This window comes from Solanum stenotomum, chromosome 6 (genome assembly GCF_019186545.1).
Source record: "Solanum stenotomum isolate F172 chromosome 6, ASM1918654v1, whole genome shotgun sequence".
NCBI classification, from domain to species: Eukaryota; Viridiplantae; Streptophyta; class Magnoliopsida; order Solanales; family Solanaceae; genus Solanum; species Solanum stenotomum.
Genome location: NC_064287.1, coordinates 44,674,277 through 44,695,464, shown reverse-complemented (window position 1 = coordinate 44,695,464; position 21,188 = coordinate 44,674,277). Strand labels below are relative to the sequence as shown.

General features: G+C 33.2%; 1 protein-coding gene across 1 annotated transcript; it reads right to left on the bottom strand.

Moving 5' to 3' along the window:
• Nucleotides 1-9,015: 9,015 nt before the first annotated feature.
• Nucleotides 9,016-18,655, bottom strand: LOC125869045 (AP-1 complex subunit mu-2-like). Its single transcript, XM_049549607.1, has 11 exons — nt 18,377-18,655; nt 17,709-17,849; nt 17,273-17,335; nt 16,994-17,170; nt 16,821-16,924; nt 12,156-12,263; nt 11,709-11,805; nt 11,515-11,612; nt 11,259-11,400; nt 11,032-11,154; nt 9,016-9,366 (listed from the first exon to the last, which is right to left on the bottom strand). The coding sequence occupies exons 1-11, from the start codon at nt 18,503-18,505 to the stop codon at nt 9,268-9,270; spliced, it is 1,281 nt and encodes a 426-aa protein (XP_049405564.1). The 5' UTR covers nt 18,506-18,655; the 3' UTR covers nt 9,016-9,267.
• Between the last annotated feature and the right edge of the window lie 2,533 nt (nt 18,656-21,188).

Below are 21,188 nucleotides of genomic sequence, written 5' to 3'. Positions count from 1 at the left end.
AATTTTGGAATGTACACCAGTCATATTTTTTGGTTGTATAAATGTTGGTGCCATCTTGCTAATTGCCTCGGCAACTATTTTAACATGCCGGTTAATTGTTTCAAGTGAATGTTGAAAAGTTTCACAATCGTGAGGTGTGAGTTAAAGTGACTATATGTTGGTGAGAATAATAAATTTTATGTCGGTGAGAATAATAAATTTTAAAAAGTAATGATGTGATTATAAATTTTATTTACATATGAAACAAATGGTTAGTAGATATAAATGTGGGTTGTTTTAACAAAATATAAACTCATGGATCAATTATTGTATTAAAAGATCTCAAATCATGATATGGAATCACCATATAATTCCATATCATGGTTTTTGGAGAATATGGTATCACCTCTCATGATATAGAATCATGAGATGGAATCAGCGTAAAATTGCATGTCCAAACGCTAATTTCATCTCACGATACCATATCGTGATATGGTATTGCATGGCCAAACGCCTACTAAGACTAATAATCATTTTATCCTTCAGAAATATACTCTTCAGTAATTGTCTCTTCACAAGAGACTTTTGTGAATCACACCCTCGTAAGTAATTACAAAAGTATTATAATATAACTTCTTTTTCTAGTCTGTTTAAAAAAAATATATTAACCTTTTAGATTTGAAAACTCATTAACTTAGTAATTTTTTCAATTTATCCTTGATGACAGATTTTCAAAGTCACCAAAATATTATGCCATGTGTAGGACCACATATTTGGAAAAAAGTTTCTTTCTTCTTTTTTATAACTTCCTAGAAGCTTTCATCTTTTTTGTTTTTTTTTATTTATTTTTTTTGGCAATTCAAATTCATGATCTTAAAGTTAAAGGTAAGGAATACTTAGTACTTACTATTCAAGTGACTCTCTTTTCTCAATTTGAAATTTATATTTATTTTTTTTAAACAACATTTGCATGGCTAATGTGTGAAGGAAGTGAAGAGGACTGTGAAAAGCTTCTCAAAGGACATAAGATTCATACAAGGGGTGGAAGAAATTTTGGAAGTGATCTAAAAAATGTTAGAATAAGTATGTTAAGTAGAGATGAAGGCGGCATGAGTTATGACTATTCAAGGACTTGTAAATAAAAAATAATAAGTCTACACATGATGAAACATTAATAGCTGATACTAGTACATATCATGGACAACTGACCATTTTCTGTGAATTACTTTCATATCTTTTAGGTTAGTTGCTGATTTATACCAAAAGGAATCTAGCTATATTCCAACTGACCCTTGTTGATGTATTTATTGATATCAAAGACAGTTCGATATACAAAATATTTTGCTTTAAAAAGTTCCAGGGAAGAGTCATATTTCAAGGGGTGTGATGTATGATGTATCTATCAATAATTATCCAAGGGAGCATATGAAAACTCAGTCTTGTCTGTTGAGAATAATGTTTCATGGATCTACGAGGTGTGGGTAAGTCTTATGAATCTTCAATTTTATAATAAAAAAAAGAATATGCCAATTATAAAATTTTCTCATTTTATTACTAAGAAAATAAGAAATAATAAAATTTTCAATAATTTTGCCAGTAAATTTAAACAAAACAGTAATAATATAGAAAAAAATATTATAATTTATTATTTGAGAAGGATAACAACATAAAAATGATAATATTTAAAATGAAATTATCATTCACATTATCATCGACTTCCAAAAATGGGTGGGGTACGTGTCAAGTCTAAAAGAGTAAAAAAAGGTGAGGTGATTTTTTAAAATAAGGTAAATTTTTTGAAATTAAAACATTAATTTAAGGATTTTTTTTTTAATTCAGTAAATAAGAATTTGTTAACGAAAAAGGAAATATATTCTTTTTCTTAGACAATAAAAAATATGTGTTAGCTCTAAATAAATTTATGGTGAAGATTTTTTCCTTTTGAGAAATGCTGACTTTTTTGGTCTTTTCCTTTTTTCCCTTTACAATTCCATTAAGTTTTTATTTTTAAGACAAGAGGGAGTTTCAAACACAAGAGGAGGTCGATCATGTGGTAAACACTCTTGACTTCTAACCTCAATGTTAGTGGTTCGATCCACCAACACGGTAAGAAAGTGGGAGCTCCTAGGAAATGAGTTTTTTTTTAAAAAGGTTTCTTCAGCCACTTCCCTTCGAAGTTGGTGACTCGAATGTTCAAAGTGAAGAGTGCTTACCATCTAAGCAATCAAATATTATCTCCGAAAAATACCTTTATGGAGTTGTGATGGAAAAGAGCAAAAAAAGTGTGCATTTCCCAAAAGGAAACAATCTCCCCCTAAAGTTTTTTCCGATATAATTAGTTCAAGTTTCAACTTTATTCTTGTCTTCTAATTGTAATTAAGGTAACTAATCCTTTTCATCTTTTATATTGTACTTTAACCAAATTAAGTTTAATTCCAGATTAAACTTGTCTCACTACAATTATACAAGTGCGATAAAGGATCTTTACTTTTGAGGATATAAAACTTTATGCTGATAGTTAAAAGAAGAAGGAGATTAATGTCATGGAGAAAATGTTTCCTTGTGGGAAATGCAAACTTTTTTGCTCTTTTCCTTTTTTCATTCACAGCTCGACAACAAGAGGGGATTGCTCAGATGATAAGCAGTCTTCATCTCCAACCTTAAAGTTGCGGATTAGAATCGTCAAAGGAGCAAAAAGGTGAGAGCTCCTTGATAGGAGTTTAGTCCGAATAGACCCTAGAGTAGTGCTGTAAGAATGTTGGTTGTAAGCGATTATGAAGTTGTGAAGAAAAAGAACAAATAACTCCATAATCATTTATAACTCTCATTCTTAGATCCCTCTATGGTTTCTTTGAACTAACTCCATCATAAGAGCTTCGATCTATTTGTTTCCTTGGTTACTCAAACCCGCAAACTTGAGGTTGGTGCTCTAAGAGATCTCATCCTTAGAGCCCTCTAACGTTTTTAAGTAGTTGTGGAGTTCGTCCGAAGAAACCTTTTTTAACCCTCTCCTTAAAAAGCTTCCACATTTTTGCTCCTTTGATGTCTCGAACTCGTAATCTTGAGGTTGGAGGTTGAGTGTGCTTACTATCTGTGCAACGTCCTCTTATTTTCAGAGAAACCTTTACCGAGTTGTGAAGGAAAAGAGCAAAAAAAAACTCCCTTTTTTAAAAGTCTATTCCGTTATGATTTAAGAGGAAATACTTGGGGTGTTGTTGAGGAGGCAAGTGGGGTTGAGGAGAACCGTTATGATTTAAGAGGAAATACTTCAAGCTCACATAGGAGGGGAAAAGAAGTAGCTACAAGTCTATTCCTAGTGGATGAAGTTGAAAGAGATAGTGATGGGCTTGAAGAAGATGATGAGCAGTATAATGATAATGGAGGCATACAAGATTTTGATAATCTTGGAGTAGAAGAATTGTAGAATTAAAAAAATTAGATGTTGAACCATGCATATAACTTTGATTTTGCTTGTGTTATGTTATATGGAGGATTTGTGATGTCTAATTTTTGATTTTAAATTTGAAATTTTGGTTATATATATTGTCTTTATTTATTTTGGTCTCTTTTCTTTTAATTTACCCTTCACTTCAATGAAGCGAGCGATTCGCTTATCGCTTTTTTCTGCTTCACGCTTTCCTGAACACTGCTGCTTACTTATATACCGAGCATCTCTCGTATGTTTTGCCAATATAGGAATTCTAATCTTAAGCTAGGGCTTCACATAAAAAAAATAACATAAAGAAAATAACTTCATGTTGAAGATTTTTTTCCTTTTGAGAAATGCAGATTTTTTTGCTCTTTTCCTTCACAATTTCATAAAGGGCTTTTATTTTATGATGGAGAGTTTCGAACACAATAGGCGGCTGTTCATATGGTAAACACCTTCATCTCTAACCTCAAATTTGTAGGTTTGAGTCGCCAACTCGGTAAGAAAGTGGGAGCTCCTAGGGAATGAGCTAAAAAATAGTTTCTAGAGAGCTCCCACCTCTATACCAAGTTGGTGATTCGAACCCATAGTCTTGAGCTTAGAGATGGACAATATTTACCATCTGAGCAACCAAATCTTGTGTCCAAAAATACCTTTCTGGATTTGAAGATTTTTCCTTTATTAATTAGTTCAAGTTTCAACTTTCTTCTCATCTTACGATAACGATTAAGGTTCTATAGTTAAGTTAGTTCGAGAAACTTTTGTTAACCCCTCTTTAAGAGCACTCATTTTTAAAAAAAAACTAGTGACTTAAATTCACCATTTTAAAATTAAAAATGGATGATGTTTACCATCTGAGCAACTTTCTTCTCCCCGAAGACCAAGTCTTTATGGAATTGTGGATTTTCAACATTCTAGTCTTCATATAGTTATTAAGGAAAGTGATTTGGTTAAAAGAGATAAAAACATTGATTAGAATTTAGTGGCAAGCAGCTCCTCGAACGCTTGACCTCACATTCAAAGCCAAGGGTTGGGTTCTGTCTAGATTTTGTGTATGTGCCTAAGTGCGTGTGTGTCTCTTTTTTAGCAATGAGTATATTAGTTGTAAATAGCAAAAAATATCTTTGCACCTTTTCCTTAAAAAAAGAAGAAGAATTTATTTGCATGATATTCTGAAAGGGCATAAAAGTCACTTTTAAAATCCCTATACTACATTACTACATCAGAGGAATATATACTACATTAACTTCTCATTGAGATTTTTTTCTTAATTGGCTCAAGTTTCAACTTTATTGTTGTCTTTTGGTAGTAATTAAGGTAATTGATTTAATTACAAGGGATTAAAAGAAAAAAAGGAAGGATTATAATTTTAATTTTTTTTAATTCAATAAATATGAATTTGTTAATGAAAAGAGTAAATATATACTCTTTTTGTTAGACAATGAACGTATATATGTGTGACTTTTTTAACAATTACATATCAACTCTAAATAGTAAACTTAAAAGGAACTTTAAAAATTTGCNAAAGGAAGGATTATAATTTTAATTTTTTTTAATTCAATAAATATGAATTTGTTAATGAAAAGAGTAAATATATACTCTTTTTGTTAGACAATGAACGTATATATGTGTGACTTTTTTAACAATAACATATCAACTCTAAATAGTAAACTTGAAAGGAACTTTAAAAATTTGCATCAGAGGAATATAAATAAATAACATAAAGAAAATAACTTCATGTTGAAGATTTTTTTCCTTTTGAGAAATGCAGATTTTTTTTGCTATTTTCCATTAAAATTTCATAAAGGGTTTTTCTTTTAAGACAGAGAGTTTCGAAAATAAGAGACGGTTATTCATATGGTAAACATCTTCATCTCTAACCTCATGTGGATTCGAGTCGCCAACTTGGTCAGGAAGTGGGAGCTCCTAGGGAATGAGTTAAAAAAACAGTTTCTACAAAGCTCCCGCCTCTATACTAAGTTGCTAATTCAAACCCATAATCTCGAGCATAGAGATGGACGATATTTACCATCTGAGCAACCAAATCTTGTGACAAAAATTACATTTATGGAGTTGAAGTTTTCTCCGTCAATAATTAGTTCGAGTTTCAACTTTCTTCTCATCTTACTATAATGATTAAGGTTCTGTAGTGAAGTTAGTTGGAGAAACTTTTGCTAACCCCTCTTTAAGAGCTCTCATTTTTTAAACTTTTTTTAGTAAGTCAAATTCACCATCTTAATATTAAAAATGGATGATATTTACCATCTGAGCAACCTTCTTCTCCCCGAAAATCATGTTTTTATGGAATTGTGAGGTTTCAACATTCTAGTCTTCTTATAGTTATTAAGGTAAGTGATTTAGTTAAAAGATATTTAAAAAATGATTAGAATTTAGTGGCATGCAGCTACTCGAACCATTGACCTCACATTCGAGTCTAGATCGGGTTTGGAGGAATGAAAAATGGACAAGGTTATATTTTAAAGTCACGTGATATTTGTGAAATTAAAAAAATCTATGTATATATGTGTGTGTGTGCATGTGTGTGTGACTTTTTTAACAATGAATATACCAGTTCTAAATAGCAAAAAATATATTTGCACCTTTCATTTTTAAAAAAAAAGAAGAATTTATTTGCATGATATTTGGAAAGGGCATAAAGGTTACTTTTTAAATCCCTATACTACATTACTGCATCATAGGAATATATACTACATTAACTTCTCATTGAGATTTTCTTCATAATCAGCTCAAGTTTCAATTTTACTCTTGTCTCTTGGCAGTAATTAAGGCAATTGATTTAATTACAAGGAATTAAAAGAAAAAAGGAAGGATTATAATTTTAAATTTGTTTAATTCAATAAATATGAATTTGTTAATGAAAAGAGTAAATATATACTCTTTTTGTTAGACAATGAATGTATATATGTGTGACTTTTTTAACAATAAGATATAAATAAATTGTAAAATTGAAAGGAACTTTAAAAATTCACATCAGAGAAATATAAATAAATAACATAAAGAAAATAACTTCATGTTGAAGATTTTTTTCCTTTTGTGAAATGCAGATTTTTTTTGCTATTTTCTTCACAATTTCATAAAGGGTTTTTCTTTTAAGACAGAGAGTTTCGAACACAAGAGGCGGTTGTTCATATCGTAAACACCTTCATCTCTAACTTCAAAGTTGTGGGTTCGAGTCGCCAACTCAGTAAGGAAGTGGGAGCTCCTAGGAAATGAATTAAAAGAATAGTTTCTAGAGATGGCCAACTCTGTATCAAGTTGGTGATTCAAACCCATAATCTTGGGCTTAGAGATGGACGAAATTTACCATCTGAGCAACCAAATCTTGTGTCCAAAAATACCTTTATGGAGTTGAAGTTTTTTCTGTAATAATTAGTTCAAGTTTCAACTTTCTTCTCATCTTACGATAATAATTAAGGTTCTGTAGTGAAGTTAGTTGGAGAAACTTTTATTAACCCCTCTTTAAGAGCTCTCATTTTTAAAACTTTTTTAGTGACTCAAATCCACCATCTTAAAATTAAAAGTGGATGATGTTTACCATCTGAGCAACCTTCTTCTCCCCAAAGACCAAGTTTTTATGAAGTTTTGGAGTTCCAACATTCTAGTCTTCTGGTAGTTATTAAGGTAACTGATTTAGTTAAAAGAGATTAAGAGAAAAAAGAAATGATTAGACTTTAGTGGCAAGCAGCTACTCGAACCCTTGACCTCACATTCGAAGTCGAGGGTTGGGTATGAGTTGAGTTTACATCGGATTTGGAGGAGTAAAAAATGTGCAAGGTAATATTTTAAAGTCACGTGATATTTGTGGAATTAAAAAAAATCTTTCAGTACATATGAATTATATCGAAAAGAGTAAACGTGCTTTATATATATATATATATGTTGTGAGTTCAAGTCACCAACTCTGTAGGGAAGTGGGAGCGAGCTCCTAAGAAATCATTTTTTTTTTTAAAAAAAAAAGGTTTCTCTCTCTATTGGCTGGTGACTAGAGCCTGCAATCTTGAGCTAAAAGATGAACGATATTTTTAATTATATCATAAATATAGTTCATTATTTTTCAAAACAGACATTTATTTTCTTTAACTATATAGTTTTTAAACTTTCAGTTTATTACATCAAAGTCACTAAGATCACTACGTTTGAGGTTGACCTTAAGGTCGTTCTTCATTAATATAGTGAAGGAGAGTTTTGACGTAACTTGATGATCAGAAACATGAGATAACTCGTAATGAAATAATATAGCTGAAGCTACAGACTTCATTTCAAGATAAGTATTTTGCTATGCATATTCTTGATCCACCATTAAATGTTGCATACTTATATCCATCTTCATGCCTTTCAACTTGTTTCATTAGCATAGAATCATCTTTCTGATTTAAATTCTAAGCAATCTTCTCCCCACACGGACTTCATCCTTCCCACTGAATATAGCGATAAAATGATGTCCGAACCAGCTGGTACATATGTTCCATCCGGAAGGATATCATCACATATCGCATACTGTAGAACTGATATACTCATTGTTAAAAAAGTGACATATAAATATATATCTTCATTATCTAATAAAAAGAGCACATTTACTCTTTTCGATAACAAGAGTTTAAACTTACTAGTTCTTAATCATTATGATGACCATAGATTTAAGATACTTATAGAGTTGTAGTGAATGTTTATCGACACATCGGAGATATGATGACGATAGATTTAAGATACTCTCTCTACCTCATTTTATATCTATGACTTTAATTTTGCACAAAATAAATACTCTCTTTTTTGAAACTATTGGTTTTAAACATGTCAGCACACTTGTGCAGCTATAAAATTGGGTCATGTAATTGCAAGTCATAGGAAACTTTGCTATAAAATCATAATTATTATTGTCAAGAAAAAGGCCGTAATCATGAACATGATATTGCATTAGTTGTTTTCCTTCCCCGAATACTTCTTTCATCGTTGGAGGTTAAGAATCAAGATAGTGCTCGTTTATCAACATGGATTGTGGTTGGATTGTTTCATCCTTAATCAGAGATCTCGAATTCGAGCCTTGAGTATAGAGAAAATCCTGTTGGGAGCCTCACTCCAAATGGATCCTACAATATGCAATCCAAATTTAGTCAGGGTAACAATGTGCAATCATGTAGTGCTCTTTCAACCCCCTTTTATTTGATCTATCAAGTTACGCTTCCATTTGTATATTATTATTATTATTGTTATGATTTCTTTTAAATTTATGGTACTACATTGAGTTAGTTTGCCTTGTATGTCATTTGTCCCAAAGGCTTGATCATAATTATCTTTTCCTCTCATCCCATAAATTCTACAGTCATGATCATAATTGATCCAACGATAACGACGTTTCAATCTATTCATAACAAGATCCAAACCGTTAAAAATAAAGCTACTCAAAGACTTCCTACAAGCAAATGTAATCAACTTTAGAAGATCTTGAAATATAAAAATGAAATTCCCACCATTATCTATCACAATTATAGGCCAATGTTGTTGACATCAATCAACAATTTCCAATGCTAAAACACGTAGCTAACATGAATAATAGCACAAGATGAACAAGACATACAAGCACTAGGAAGTTGGAATCTGCCTTGAAGAAACATTGATATGAAACTTATCGTCAAAAGTTTATGATACAAGCAAATGAACACTATTACATATAAGAGTCGATTACAAACAACAAAACTGGCCCTGGAAAATATTTTGTTTAACTTCCAGTGTGAACGAGCAGTTGCCTTTTGCCAAGCAGCTCAAAATTTTAGAACTTGGGAGTTACTTGAGGCCTTCTACAAACTCAATTGGCTGGAAACATCATCTGTGCTTTGACCTTATACTAGTCTTAACTCGTATTCACCAGCCATAGTAATATATCTCACCCATGGAAGAGCCTGATAGCCACTTTTCTCAATAATCTTCAAGTAGCGAACCTGACATTCATTAAACAATACATATTATTGCAATGTCAAGAACATGCTATATCAGCTTAGAGAACAGATGAAAATAAAAATATGCTTGTTTTGTTATGGGCCTTTGAAGCACAGAGAACTAAGATCCCATACTAGGTGGCTTGTTTTATTTGGCTGGTAATCAAGCCAGGACAGGCTGCAGAGTAGGGGAATACAACTTTGCTCTAGTGCCACTTATGTGGGAAGTATGCAGAAACAAATAGTCACCTCTTTTTTGTTCTGTAGAGTGACTAAGAACTCTGGGACGTCCTTTTTGCTATGATTGGTTTGAATTGGTCAGTGCCAATGACTACACTGATGATTTCCAGCTGGAACAGAAAGGGAGGCACTAAAGATTTTATTTTTTTTTAAAAAAAAGATGGGAGTATGATATCAGGTAGCATATGGTGGACAAAATCTAAAGAGGAAGGAATCTAAGATGTTTTGGTGGAAAGAGCAACCCAATACAGAAGATAAAGTTTAGTTGTATTTTGCTTTTTTAGTTTTGGTGTAAACAGGAGTACGTACGTGACACTGAGGCTCTAATCCAAGTTTTAGAGTCTGTTTAACATAGTTTTTGTCTAATTTAGGTTTTGCTCACACTTATGCTTGAGTTGCCATATAAAAGACTTCCAGCACTGAACAAAGGAGAAAAGTCATAGAAGGCAAGATATACTATAGGTGACAGTTTGATCAACACAGCAGAGCCAGATTAGATCTGAGGAAAAGTTTGACCACTTCAGATTGTTACTTCCTGTTCTTTGGGAAGGCATGTGGGGAACTCTGAGTGCCTAATTGGAATCCACTTACTAGTCAGTATTGTTGGTGTCTTATAAGCTCATCTCCACTTTTAAATAATTTGAAGTTTATTCGGCTGGTTAATTGTAGTATTACAGCCTATACCTTACCAGGAAATCAGATATCGTTGACCATGGTTAATTAGACTTTAGTATATGCAGTTGTTGGGCATAAAGATGACAATCAGCTAAACATTGCTCTCTTCCAGCACAGAACCCCCGCCCTGCCTTTCTTTTCATATTGCACTGTCAAGCAATACCAATAACCAACAATAAAAACTAGCAAGGAAAATAATTTCAAAAGGAGTTTAACTAAATGGACATTTTGTGTTCTGTTGTGCCAGTTCTAAGTTTTTTCCAATGTGCGTCTACAGCAGAATTGAACCAGCCACACACCTCATTATCCCCAATATGCCTTTACATGTACAATAACCCTTAATTCCCAATACCATTTGAAGTGTCAACCCTTACAGTACTTGTTAGTCCTAATTCCTAATGTCATCCGACTCCCCTCCTACCTTCCCAGCCTGAGAACTAATCAAGTACATAGAGTTAACCGCTCATCCGAGACTCAGTGGTTTCTTAATATGATAGACCAAGCAAGGATATCAACATGGGCCTAAAGATTACAGAAATAAGGGAAAGAAGACTTAGAAGTCTACGACTAAGTAAAACCAATGCCTTTAGGGGTTAGTACGACTATGCCTTTGTAATACTCTTTCTGAGAGCCACAATTGTGGAGTGTGGTCTTTACATTTACAATCAACATCTTTTGGAACCCTTCTTGAACAAATATATTTCTATGGATAAATAGCTGATCTTTGAATAGGAAAAAGAGTCGAAGGCTTACCTGTATACCAGAAACAGTAAAATAAGGAATTTCAAATTTCACACGTATAGGAGCTTTTCTCTCAGGAACTGATTCTTCTGCTGTAATACTGGGAAGAGTAAACTCCGCTCTCAACATATATTCCTGAAAAATAAATGGCAATACATAAAGGCAGAAGTCAACAAGAGAACAATCAGAAAAGTTAAACAATGAGTTAAAATTTCAACTATGATCAAGTCAACACTTACCTTACCACCTGGGAAAGATTTTATTTTCCAAATCAGTGCATCTTTTTCAGGTGCATAAGTAGATGATCCCATTGATGTTCGGACATTTGGATTTGTAGCGTCCGTTGCCACAGGTAACTCAATTTCAACATTAGTTGCAGTACTGAAATTATTGAAGAAACTCATAACTGGACATGGAAAACTTTGTTATAACATAATGCATGCAATACACAGTACAAGTAAAATGGTGCATCTAATTAGCTGATACACATCATACCTTCGTTCCTTGAACTGGCTCCGTGCTTTAACCACAATTTCCATACGGCTCCTAGAATGTCTTTCCACTTGAGCTTCTACCCATATGAGAGGCTTTACCTGAGACAATTACCATCAAGGATTTAAACAATTTTGCTTAAGAACGTCCACAAGGGAACTAAAAGTAATACAAGACTCAGCAAGCTCATAATTTACCTGAGTACCAAGTCTGTAGGTCATAAGATCAAAGGCTCCATCTGGCGGTATAAATGATATAGTGCGATCATTTTCAAATCGGGCCAAGCGAACACACCTAAATTAGAAGCAAAATTAGTTGAAGAGAAAGAGAAGGGCAATAAGATAGAGAAATGGGTTACTATTTGAAACTGGCCAAGACTCAAGACATGGATAAAAGCCTTCAGGATTTATCATTTGACAAATTGTGCGGGAGGTACAGGTTGCTGGTTCAACAGCCACATACTTCACTAAATTCCTTTTAAAGTAATAGGTTTGACTTTCCAGGCCGTGCTATTTAGTAAAGTATTTCATCTTTGAGAAGCATGTTATGCAAGTAAATCAATGGCCAACCCACATATCTCCGTTTGACAGGAGAGATCAATATATCATAATCCCACAAAAAGAAATAACTGAACAATTTCATACTGATGAAACTTGATATCATCAAGATCAATGGCTTTCCCCTTGGTAGTTCGCCCTTGTGCTTCCAGCAACATTCTATCATTAAGACCAAGCTTACACTCAGGCATGCCACTGCAAAAAAGAAACAATAAAATGTATATTCAGATAACAGTCACTCTATATACAGTAGGGTAATACCAACAATTCACACGTGAGGGACTGATAAACATGACGTTTAAGTAGTGGAACTAAGTGTTTTCTGAATCAACACAGAAAAACTACCAGACATTCAACTTGTACCCCTAAAATGTCCCAGATATTCAAATAGAAGATAAGATAGTGACACTCCAACAGATGTGGAATAAAGAGCTCACCGGAAACTGAAAAAGTTCAGGTAAAAGAACAACTCACACACTAACAACTAGACACATTTTTTTTATTATTATTATTATTATTGTTGTTGTTGTTGTTGTTGATAAAGTAATAAATACTATTGATGTTTGGGAAAAATGTGCCTGTATACAAGAAGAATACCAAAAAGTAGAAAACCTACAAGAAAATACTTTTTGTAACGAACGACGCACAATCTTCTATTCTATACATAAACAAACCTCATCAGTACTCTAAAAGGAAATAAGTAATAAGAGGTTATTCCTTATTCGTACCAAATTCATCTCTACACCTTTGAATTTCGAAAGCTCTTATATTTCTCTCCAGACAACTCACATAAGAGCTAGTGGAGAAACGTTCCAAGACCTGCATCTCTTTTTCTTCATTCTACCAAAACTCCTACTGGACATGGCTTCTTTCACAGTGTCTGACATCAGCCATCAGCCACCTGATTCCAAACCAACCTAGAATTTCCCACCATAACCTCAAAGCTACCTGACAATTTAAGAGAAGATGGTTGACATCTTCATCCGAACCCTTACACATGAAGCACCAATTAATGCACAGAACCTTCATCTCCTTAAGCATCTCAGCAGTCAAAATCACCCCTCCCCTCTAATTGATAGCTGAGTGAAAAAACCAATGATAACTCTGAGATCCAACTCGAGTTATATGGAACGGCAACCTCCTCCCTAATTAGAAGCTTCCGATAATATGAGTTAGTAGAAAACACTCCATTTTTCCCCGCCTTCCAACTCCATACGCCGTGCCTATCTTCTGAGGTACTTTGCTTGAGAAGCAAAGTAGTCAGATTTTGGAACTCTGGCACATTCCAGTTCTGCAAGTTTCACCTAAACCTCGAATCCTAAAAACCATCTCCACCTAGAAACCTCCAAACATGTTGGACAGTCATCTTCTTCTGGAGTGAAATTATGTAAATGTTTGGGGATGTACTTCTCAAAGTATTGCCCCCATAAGTAGATCACCTTTGTTACAGAAAAAATTACTCTCCATAAGTTCGGGTAACAATGCTACTAAAATTAGCTCACATTTTACCTTCTTACCCAATTTGACCCACTTTGTATATAACTTGAATTTTTTTCATTCCTTGGGGCAACATTAAAGACCTACTTCTAACACTTTTTTTCTCCTTGTCTCTTTCTTTTCCCAGCGCTCATTCTTTTCATCTTCAATGTTAATGAAGTGTCACCTCTAGTCTTTTTTCACTCTCTTCAGTTTTAATCTAGTGTCCAAATTAAAAAATTCATAATGATGAATGTCGGATCTTGGGGTTATTGCATATATAAACAAACTTCAGTCCAAAAGTTTTTCGTCATGTTCTTTTAAACAGTATGGAGCAGTAGAACAGATGAACTCGTTGATGGCCTGAATGCATCACATATTACTCTACAAGCCTTAGCTAGGTGGGAAGACAGATTGGAAGATACTTTTGATGGGCTTTCTTTTTCCCTTCTACTTTATTGCTATAATGCTTCTCTGCCATGCACCCACCTTCATCCATGGTTGTATATAAATATTAATGCCAACTTTAGGGCTTAATTTGGTTGATTTATTGTGGTTGATTGAAAACTTGAAATATAAAAGTTATCATTGAACCCACTTCAAAGCTATGATTTGGAAATTGGTTTTTTGAGTTTGTTAGTTGTTTGGGTTGGGTGTCGTTCCAATAGATTGGAAACTTCAAGAGGTGTTCGAAACTTAAACTTGAGTTAGATTTGAGTTAAATTTAAGAAGAGGCTCTAGTAAGAAGAGGAAGTCAGTTTTTGTATAATCCTATATATGGGTATACAGCTTCCTTAGACTATCTCTGACAAGTTTAAACAACACTCACTCCAAAATCCAAATTTCTCACAAAATCATATTTGAATTTTAAAGCCAGTTATTTAATTTTTTTCAACAATGGTAGATTACTTTAAAAATTTAATCACCACCCAAATGGATTTGATTTGTTGAACTAATGTTTGAGTCACAATTACTGATTCGGAGACTGAGTTAGAAGCTTGAGCTTTTTTAGAAAAGAAACTGAATAGCAAATTCGAGAACCTATTTGGAGTTTGATGTTGAATCTTGGCCTATTATTTTTGGGCTACAGCTCTGCGAAGTTGTATATAGGCCACCTGGTCACAATGTATGTGTGTGGACTATACTTGTATGTAATTCTCTCTTTATTAAATCAAAAGGTTTGAAGAAGGACTTGAGTTCAAATATTTAACAAATGTGATGAACCATAAACAGTGGGCACATGGCCACCTGGTTGCAATGTATGTGTGTGGACTGTACTTATATGCAGTTCTCTCTTTATTAAATCAAAAGGCTTGGAGAAGAGACTTGCATTCAAATATTAAACAAATATGCAGTTGGAACATCTTTGAAGGTGATAGAGAATGCACTAGAGGTTGAAGGCCTTGTATTAGTTTCTAAAAGGGAACATAAACAAAGTGGAAAAGGGAACTAATTTCCACTCTGACTTTGGTACTTAAAAGATTTAACATAGGAGTGCCAAAATTGGCCCTTACATAGTGTAACCCACCAATAAAAAGGTTAAAGTGTAGGATATGTCCACTCATCAGGACATGTCAGTTATAGGCTCCACACATGGTGTCCCGCAGATTTCTCTAGGTGGATAGGAGGCGTGACAGTAAGCGCATCCAATTGATTGTTGCTGTGGGCCTCTCAAAATATTTATTAATCGTTGAGTTTTACCCAGCTCTTGACCTTCATCACCTTCATCAGGGGTGTCAAATGGGCAAGTTGGCTACATTTGGCCTGGTTAAAGTAAGTTTAGTCAATAAATGGGTTGGGTTATATAGCCCACCAAATGTTTGCTTGGGTCAAATAGGCCAGCCAATTTGGGTTGAACAATGAGTCATAACTCATAACCCAATCTGCTCAACTCAAAAGGTTTTCATTTGTTGGTTTGTTCTTTTATAATTTGTTTAGTTATCAACTCAAACTAATAAAAAACCTTTTCTTCATTTATCATGACTATTTCAAACAAACCACACATAAAAAAGATTCTATGTTTTGATAACTTTCTTATTAATCAATTTGGGCTACATATGCAACCAAATTGGCCCAAGCCTTTCTTTTAATTATTGGAGAAAGTATTTTGCTGAAGTGCTGCGCAGTATTTACATAGACATAGCCCATAGCCGCATTACAAATCAGTAATGAGCTCAAGAATTCTATCATGTCCTCTTTGTCATTTGCAATTGCCATGTTACACCAAAATAAAAATAAAAAGTAGAAAAAATGCATCTATGCTTCATGCAAATGACGAATTCCTTTTGCTTTCACAAATTCATGTGTTCCTCTCATGTAGATGATCCACCATGTGACTGAGATCACTGAATTCCAGGTTTTCACCTTTTCCTTTCCCAGACCTTTCATGTGACAGCCTTGCAGAGTTTACAGGGACTAAATTGGGCTATCCCAAAATGACAGACCAATGAGCATATACACAGCCCAATCTGCCCATGTCTGGTGGATTATTCTTTTATGAGCTAAATTTGACACCCCTAATCTTTATCTACAATTTTGTGACCATTGAAGCAATGAACTTCCCCACCTAAGTAGAGGGCTCTCTATCTAGAGAGAGAGAGAGAGATATATAACCTTGGAACTTCTACAGAACGACACCTAGGTTACTCTAATTGTAGGTAGTTGTAAGATTAGAGCAAAGAAGAACTAGTCCAGCGTGGTAATATAAGAATCCAATACACTCCTAGAACATGAGTATGCAATGAAACATGAAAAATGCCTAATTTTGTCCGAAAGATTTTAGTAATTCTAACTGCCACTTGAATACTTTGCAGATTATGATGGTCAAAATTAGCTTGTATACCAAACAATTCTATTGGTGATGGTGAATTTGTTTGCGGCATGTATAAAAGATTGACGAAATTCAGGAAAAAAAAATATTTGGCGAGCTCTTTACAGCTACATTCAGTGAAGAATAAACAAGTTGTGTCTGAAACTTTCATCTTTACATTAGAAGCACAAAATAAGGTAGTAAGTCAAAATTCTTAAACACCTATATGCATAAATGTGCAATGCATGATTTGTGAATCATGTTTCTGATAATACTATCTGACACTAACTAAAGAAGTTAAATTCTTGGAGTTGGAATTCTTGGAATCTTAAATTAACCAAAGGGATAGGGGGGAAACGAAAAAAACAAATAGAGGTAAATATTAACATGAATTTTCCTTCTGAGGCATGAGCTAGATGGTAGGTTCAGTAAAAAAGGAACAAGAATATACAGTGCAAAGAGCAAACCTCAAGTATGCCCTCATCTTCAGTGCACCAACAACATCTGATCTCACTATTTGCCCGTTGCTGTTTACAAGTATATTAACACTCTCCACAACATCCAAAAACACCTGAAAGAACAAACTTCCATGTAACCCAATGAAGAAAAAATATTCTCTTAAATAAATATGTATACCTACTTCATTCTTCTTGTAGTTTATCCCTTCACTACGCCAAGACACAGCATTTGTAACTGCCATTGGAGGCCTTTGTGTAACCTCCATCCTGTATGCATCAGTTTTTATGAACTCACTGAGAATTTTTGCTTCAGTATATTGAGGATAACCAAAGTCCATCATTTCATCCAGTAGCTCATACTGCAAAGACAAAGAACATCAGCTCAGTCCGAATGAGCCAATATGAATGACAATTTCCTATCTAACTTTTGATCTTAAAGAGACATGAAATATTCCTCATACCACTACAACGAAATTATCGCGAAGGGATTCTTCTTCTAACTCTTCAAAATAATGCTTGAATACCTGTCAGAAAGGTAAAATAAAAAATGATAAATCTTCCCAAGTTCCAACCAAGAAAACCATTACTCCCTCCATTACATTTTAACGGTACTATAACTATTAGAGGAGTCAAACAAAAAAAGTTCTTCCATTTCAAGAATAAATTTAATTATAAAATACTGTGACGTAGACACATAGTACAGTTAATATACTTATAATTATATAATATGTAAATTTTACTTTAAAATTAAAGAAGCTGATGTCCAAATTGAGACTGAAAGTTGAACAGATTGACCCTACACTCTGAAGTCTGCCATTTTTCTCATAACTGAGAGAGTAATTGATTTTTGGATTAACACAGTAAGAGTACACATCCTCAAATATCAGCATAACTTACATCTACAACACGGTGTAGAAACAGAAGGAGACTAGCTGCATTACAGTTCTGCCTTGATGCAGTCATGAGATACACATTGTTATGCTGTATAAACATATAGGTCACGCCATTATCATATGCTACAGGATCCAGAGGATCACCCTGCAATGGATAAAATCAAATAACAATCAAATTACACAGCAAACCGTAAACTGCTCAAGCTCCAACTAAATCAAATTCAACTGCCTGGAAAAGAAACAAAAATGTAGATGATAAAAAGGTACACATATCAGAGAAAAGGTAACTTTGTGTTAATGTTAATCATCTTAACTTTGACTTCTCAATGAGATTTGCTCTTTTTAAGTAGAGTGGTTCAACATAATTATTGATCGAATATAAGTCCTTGAACCTATGCTTGCACAAAATTACTTAAAATTTGAAATTTCAAAATTCAAACACGTGAAATCATCAAAAGAAATTATAACTCTTTCTCCATTCTATTTAACTAAATTTGCATAATTTCAAATCAAATTACACCAATTTCCACTCTCCTGAACTCAAATCTAACTCCAATTTCAAACTAGAGCCATTTATAAGCGCATCAACTTGTGATATCTTCACCCAAATATTTCAATTTCTCGTATACAATGATTTCGACATTAAATTCAAAAGAGAGAGGAAAAAAGAACCTCTTTTTCAATGAGCTTGGTGAAGAATCGTTCCGCTTGAACGGAAGTGACGTCTCCACGGTAATCACGCCAGACGAGAACCCGGCCTTTGATGTCAAGGAGGAACAGCGCGGACGCCGCCCCTGCCATGTGAAGTACTACGGATTCCAATCAATATCGCAGATCGGAAAAGCTGTCGTAGAGAAGCTTTCCGGTGGAGATCTGCTGGTGGTAGAGTAAAAACGATCAAATATAAGCTCCGCAGTGAATCTTCATGCGTTCGTTAAAGTATGGGTTTTGAGATCGAAATTTTGATCAAGTTGTTGTCATGTGCTTGCAGTGGAATCATTTTTGGGCCGTATCGAGTCAAGTAGTCCAACTTCTGTCGGGTTATATTATTTGACACAAACACCAAAATCCTTTTAGTTTGGAGCCGGTTGTCATTTTTGCTCAATGTTTAATTTTTACCCTTGAGCTAAATAAAAATAAGTGGCCAAAAATATTTTCCCCTTCATGACATAAGTTTATATTTTCATAAAAATTGCTTAATTTGTATGGAACTTGTGTCGAGGTAAAAGTTTAGTTCACAATTCATAAGTTATATCATAGAAGACATAACTTATGTCAACTGAGGCAAACATCAGCTTTAGATTCCACAAGTTATGTCATATATAAGAGGCATAACTTATTCTTATAAAACTTATGTCGCGAGGCAAAAAAATTATAAATTCATATAGAGCGGATTAGATACTATTAGAACTTATGCCGAATAATTTAAGACAGATATTTTCTAAACTTATCTCAAGCGAAATTAGGTCATAAATAAGGATATTTTGACCTACAAAGTTTCATTAAATGACAAATAGGGACAGAGATTAAAAATCATCATATTTGAGGATAAAAATTAAAGCTCATCCTAAAAGAAAATGTAAGTGCAAAACTTCACTTTTGTTGCCAAGTGTATTATTACGTGTCTTTTACAGTCTCTTATATGCAAATAAATTAGAAAGAAAACAACAAATAAGCATTTTTCAATCATGATTTTAAAGTTTTAAATTCCACAAATAAACGGATAGTGTTAAGTTCTTTAAAACAAGATCTATCAACTTGTTTTTATGGAGCTAGATCACATCCTCTTTTTAGATCCAACTTTTTTAGGTCCCCATATCAAAATATTGAAATAGTTCCGCGATAAGAGAGACTCAGCTTTTGATTCCATATTCAATAACTGACGAGTTCGATTCTCTAGTACACTATTTTTTAAATTTAGTGTATATGAGAATAGATATGATCAAGAGATTTTTCAAGGTTCAAATCACTTCATGTGCTATTTTTAGTTTGTTATATATAGGAAGAAATATCTGAAAGTGTATCTAATGATGTAATCATTAATCGTTTTTAAAATATGACAATTTATCGATTATGTACAATTATAATGGCAATATCTATATTCATATGTTACTTTTTAAGTATACGTTGAATATTAGTACACATTTTTAGTCTGATTATTATTAATTATTTAATTTAAAGTCGTAGTAGAAAATTCATAAACTTTAAATTCTGAATATATCTTTAGGTAAACTATGTGTTTTGTCTTCCTATGGTGAAAAGCTTTTATAGCAACATAAAAATTATGTCATGTTTAAGACCACATACAAGTTTCAATTTAAATTTTTTACAATATCACAAATATTATAATAATTTTTTTACCACAAATGATTTTCATTTTTTAACACATAAGTGACAGAGATCTGAAAAGATTATTTTCTTCTATTCAATTTGTAAGTGATCATAAGAGATCATCTTCACGAAAAAAGACATGTGACACGACTCTCAACTTGATCAAATATGTAAGATTTAAGAGTACCACATCTAAAGATAGCTAGTCTTCATTGTAACGCCAAATACAAAGTTTCTTAATGATGAAAAGACTTAAGGAAAGAGTAGTAGAACTAGTAAATAGTAATGCATACCTAGAAGACATAGTTATTGCTTCATGTCTTCCTTGTGAGATTATGAACAATAAGAAGAGGAATGTGTTTGATTTATGACTCTCTCCTAGTGCCGGCAAAATGAGCCCATATTTTAGTAACCCACCCAATCCGTCCATATTTTAATTGGTTGGGTGAGTGATTTTTCATATGGATAAAATATGGGTAAACTATGGGTAAAATATGGGTAACGTATGGATTAGTCAAATGGGTTAAGCATCCAACTTTTATTCACTCAAAATTCATGATATCACTAAAATTATTGTAACTTCTCTTCCTTTTTATGTCTTCTATAAAACTTATTATTCTTCTCTATAATTGAAAAGATGAAGTCTTTGGCCCTCCAAAAAATATATATTTTAAATGTACATTTCTTTTGTTAATTATAATTATATTTTTTTATTTGTTTAATCTTATATTGGATAACAAATAATAGTGTAAAATAAGAAAATCATGTATTAGTATTGACATTGCTTACAGTGCATTAAGCATGTTTTAGTCATAAAATGTAAATATTCATTTACTTTGAAATTAAAAATATTTTCCCCTTGTTATTACATAAATTTATTTTATATTGAAAAATTATAGATTTTTTTTTAACTTTTATGATACAATATAACTAAATAAAGTAGTTTAAACAATTTTCATCTAAAAAAAGACTCAAATACTTTCTTCATGTTGAATTATTAAGTAGAGTACTATTTACTCATGAAAATATGGGTAAATATGGGTAAACTAGTATTTTACCCAACCCAATATGAGTGGGTTAAATTATTACCCATTTTATGATAATCCACTTTCAACCCGAGGACCTACCCCCCCCCCCCCCCCCCCCCCCCCCC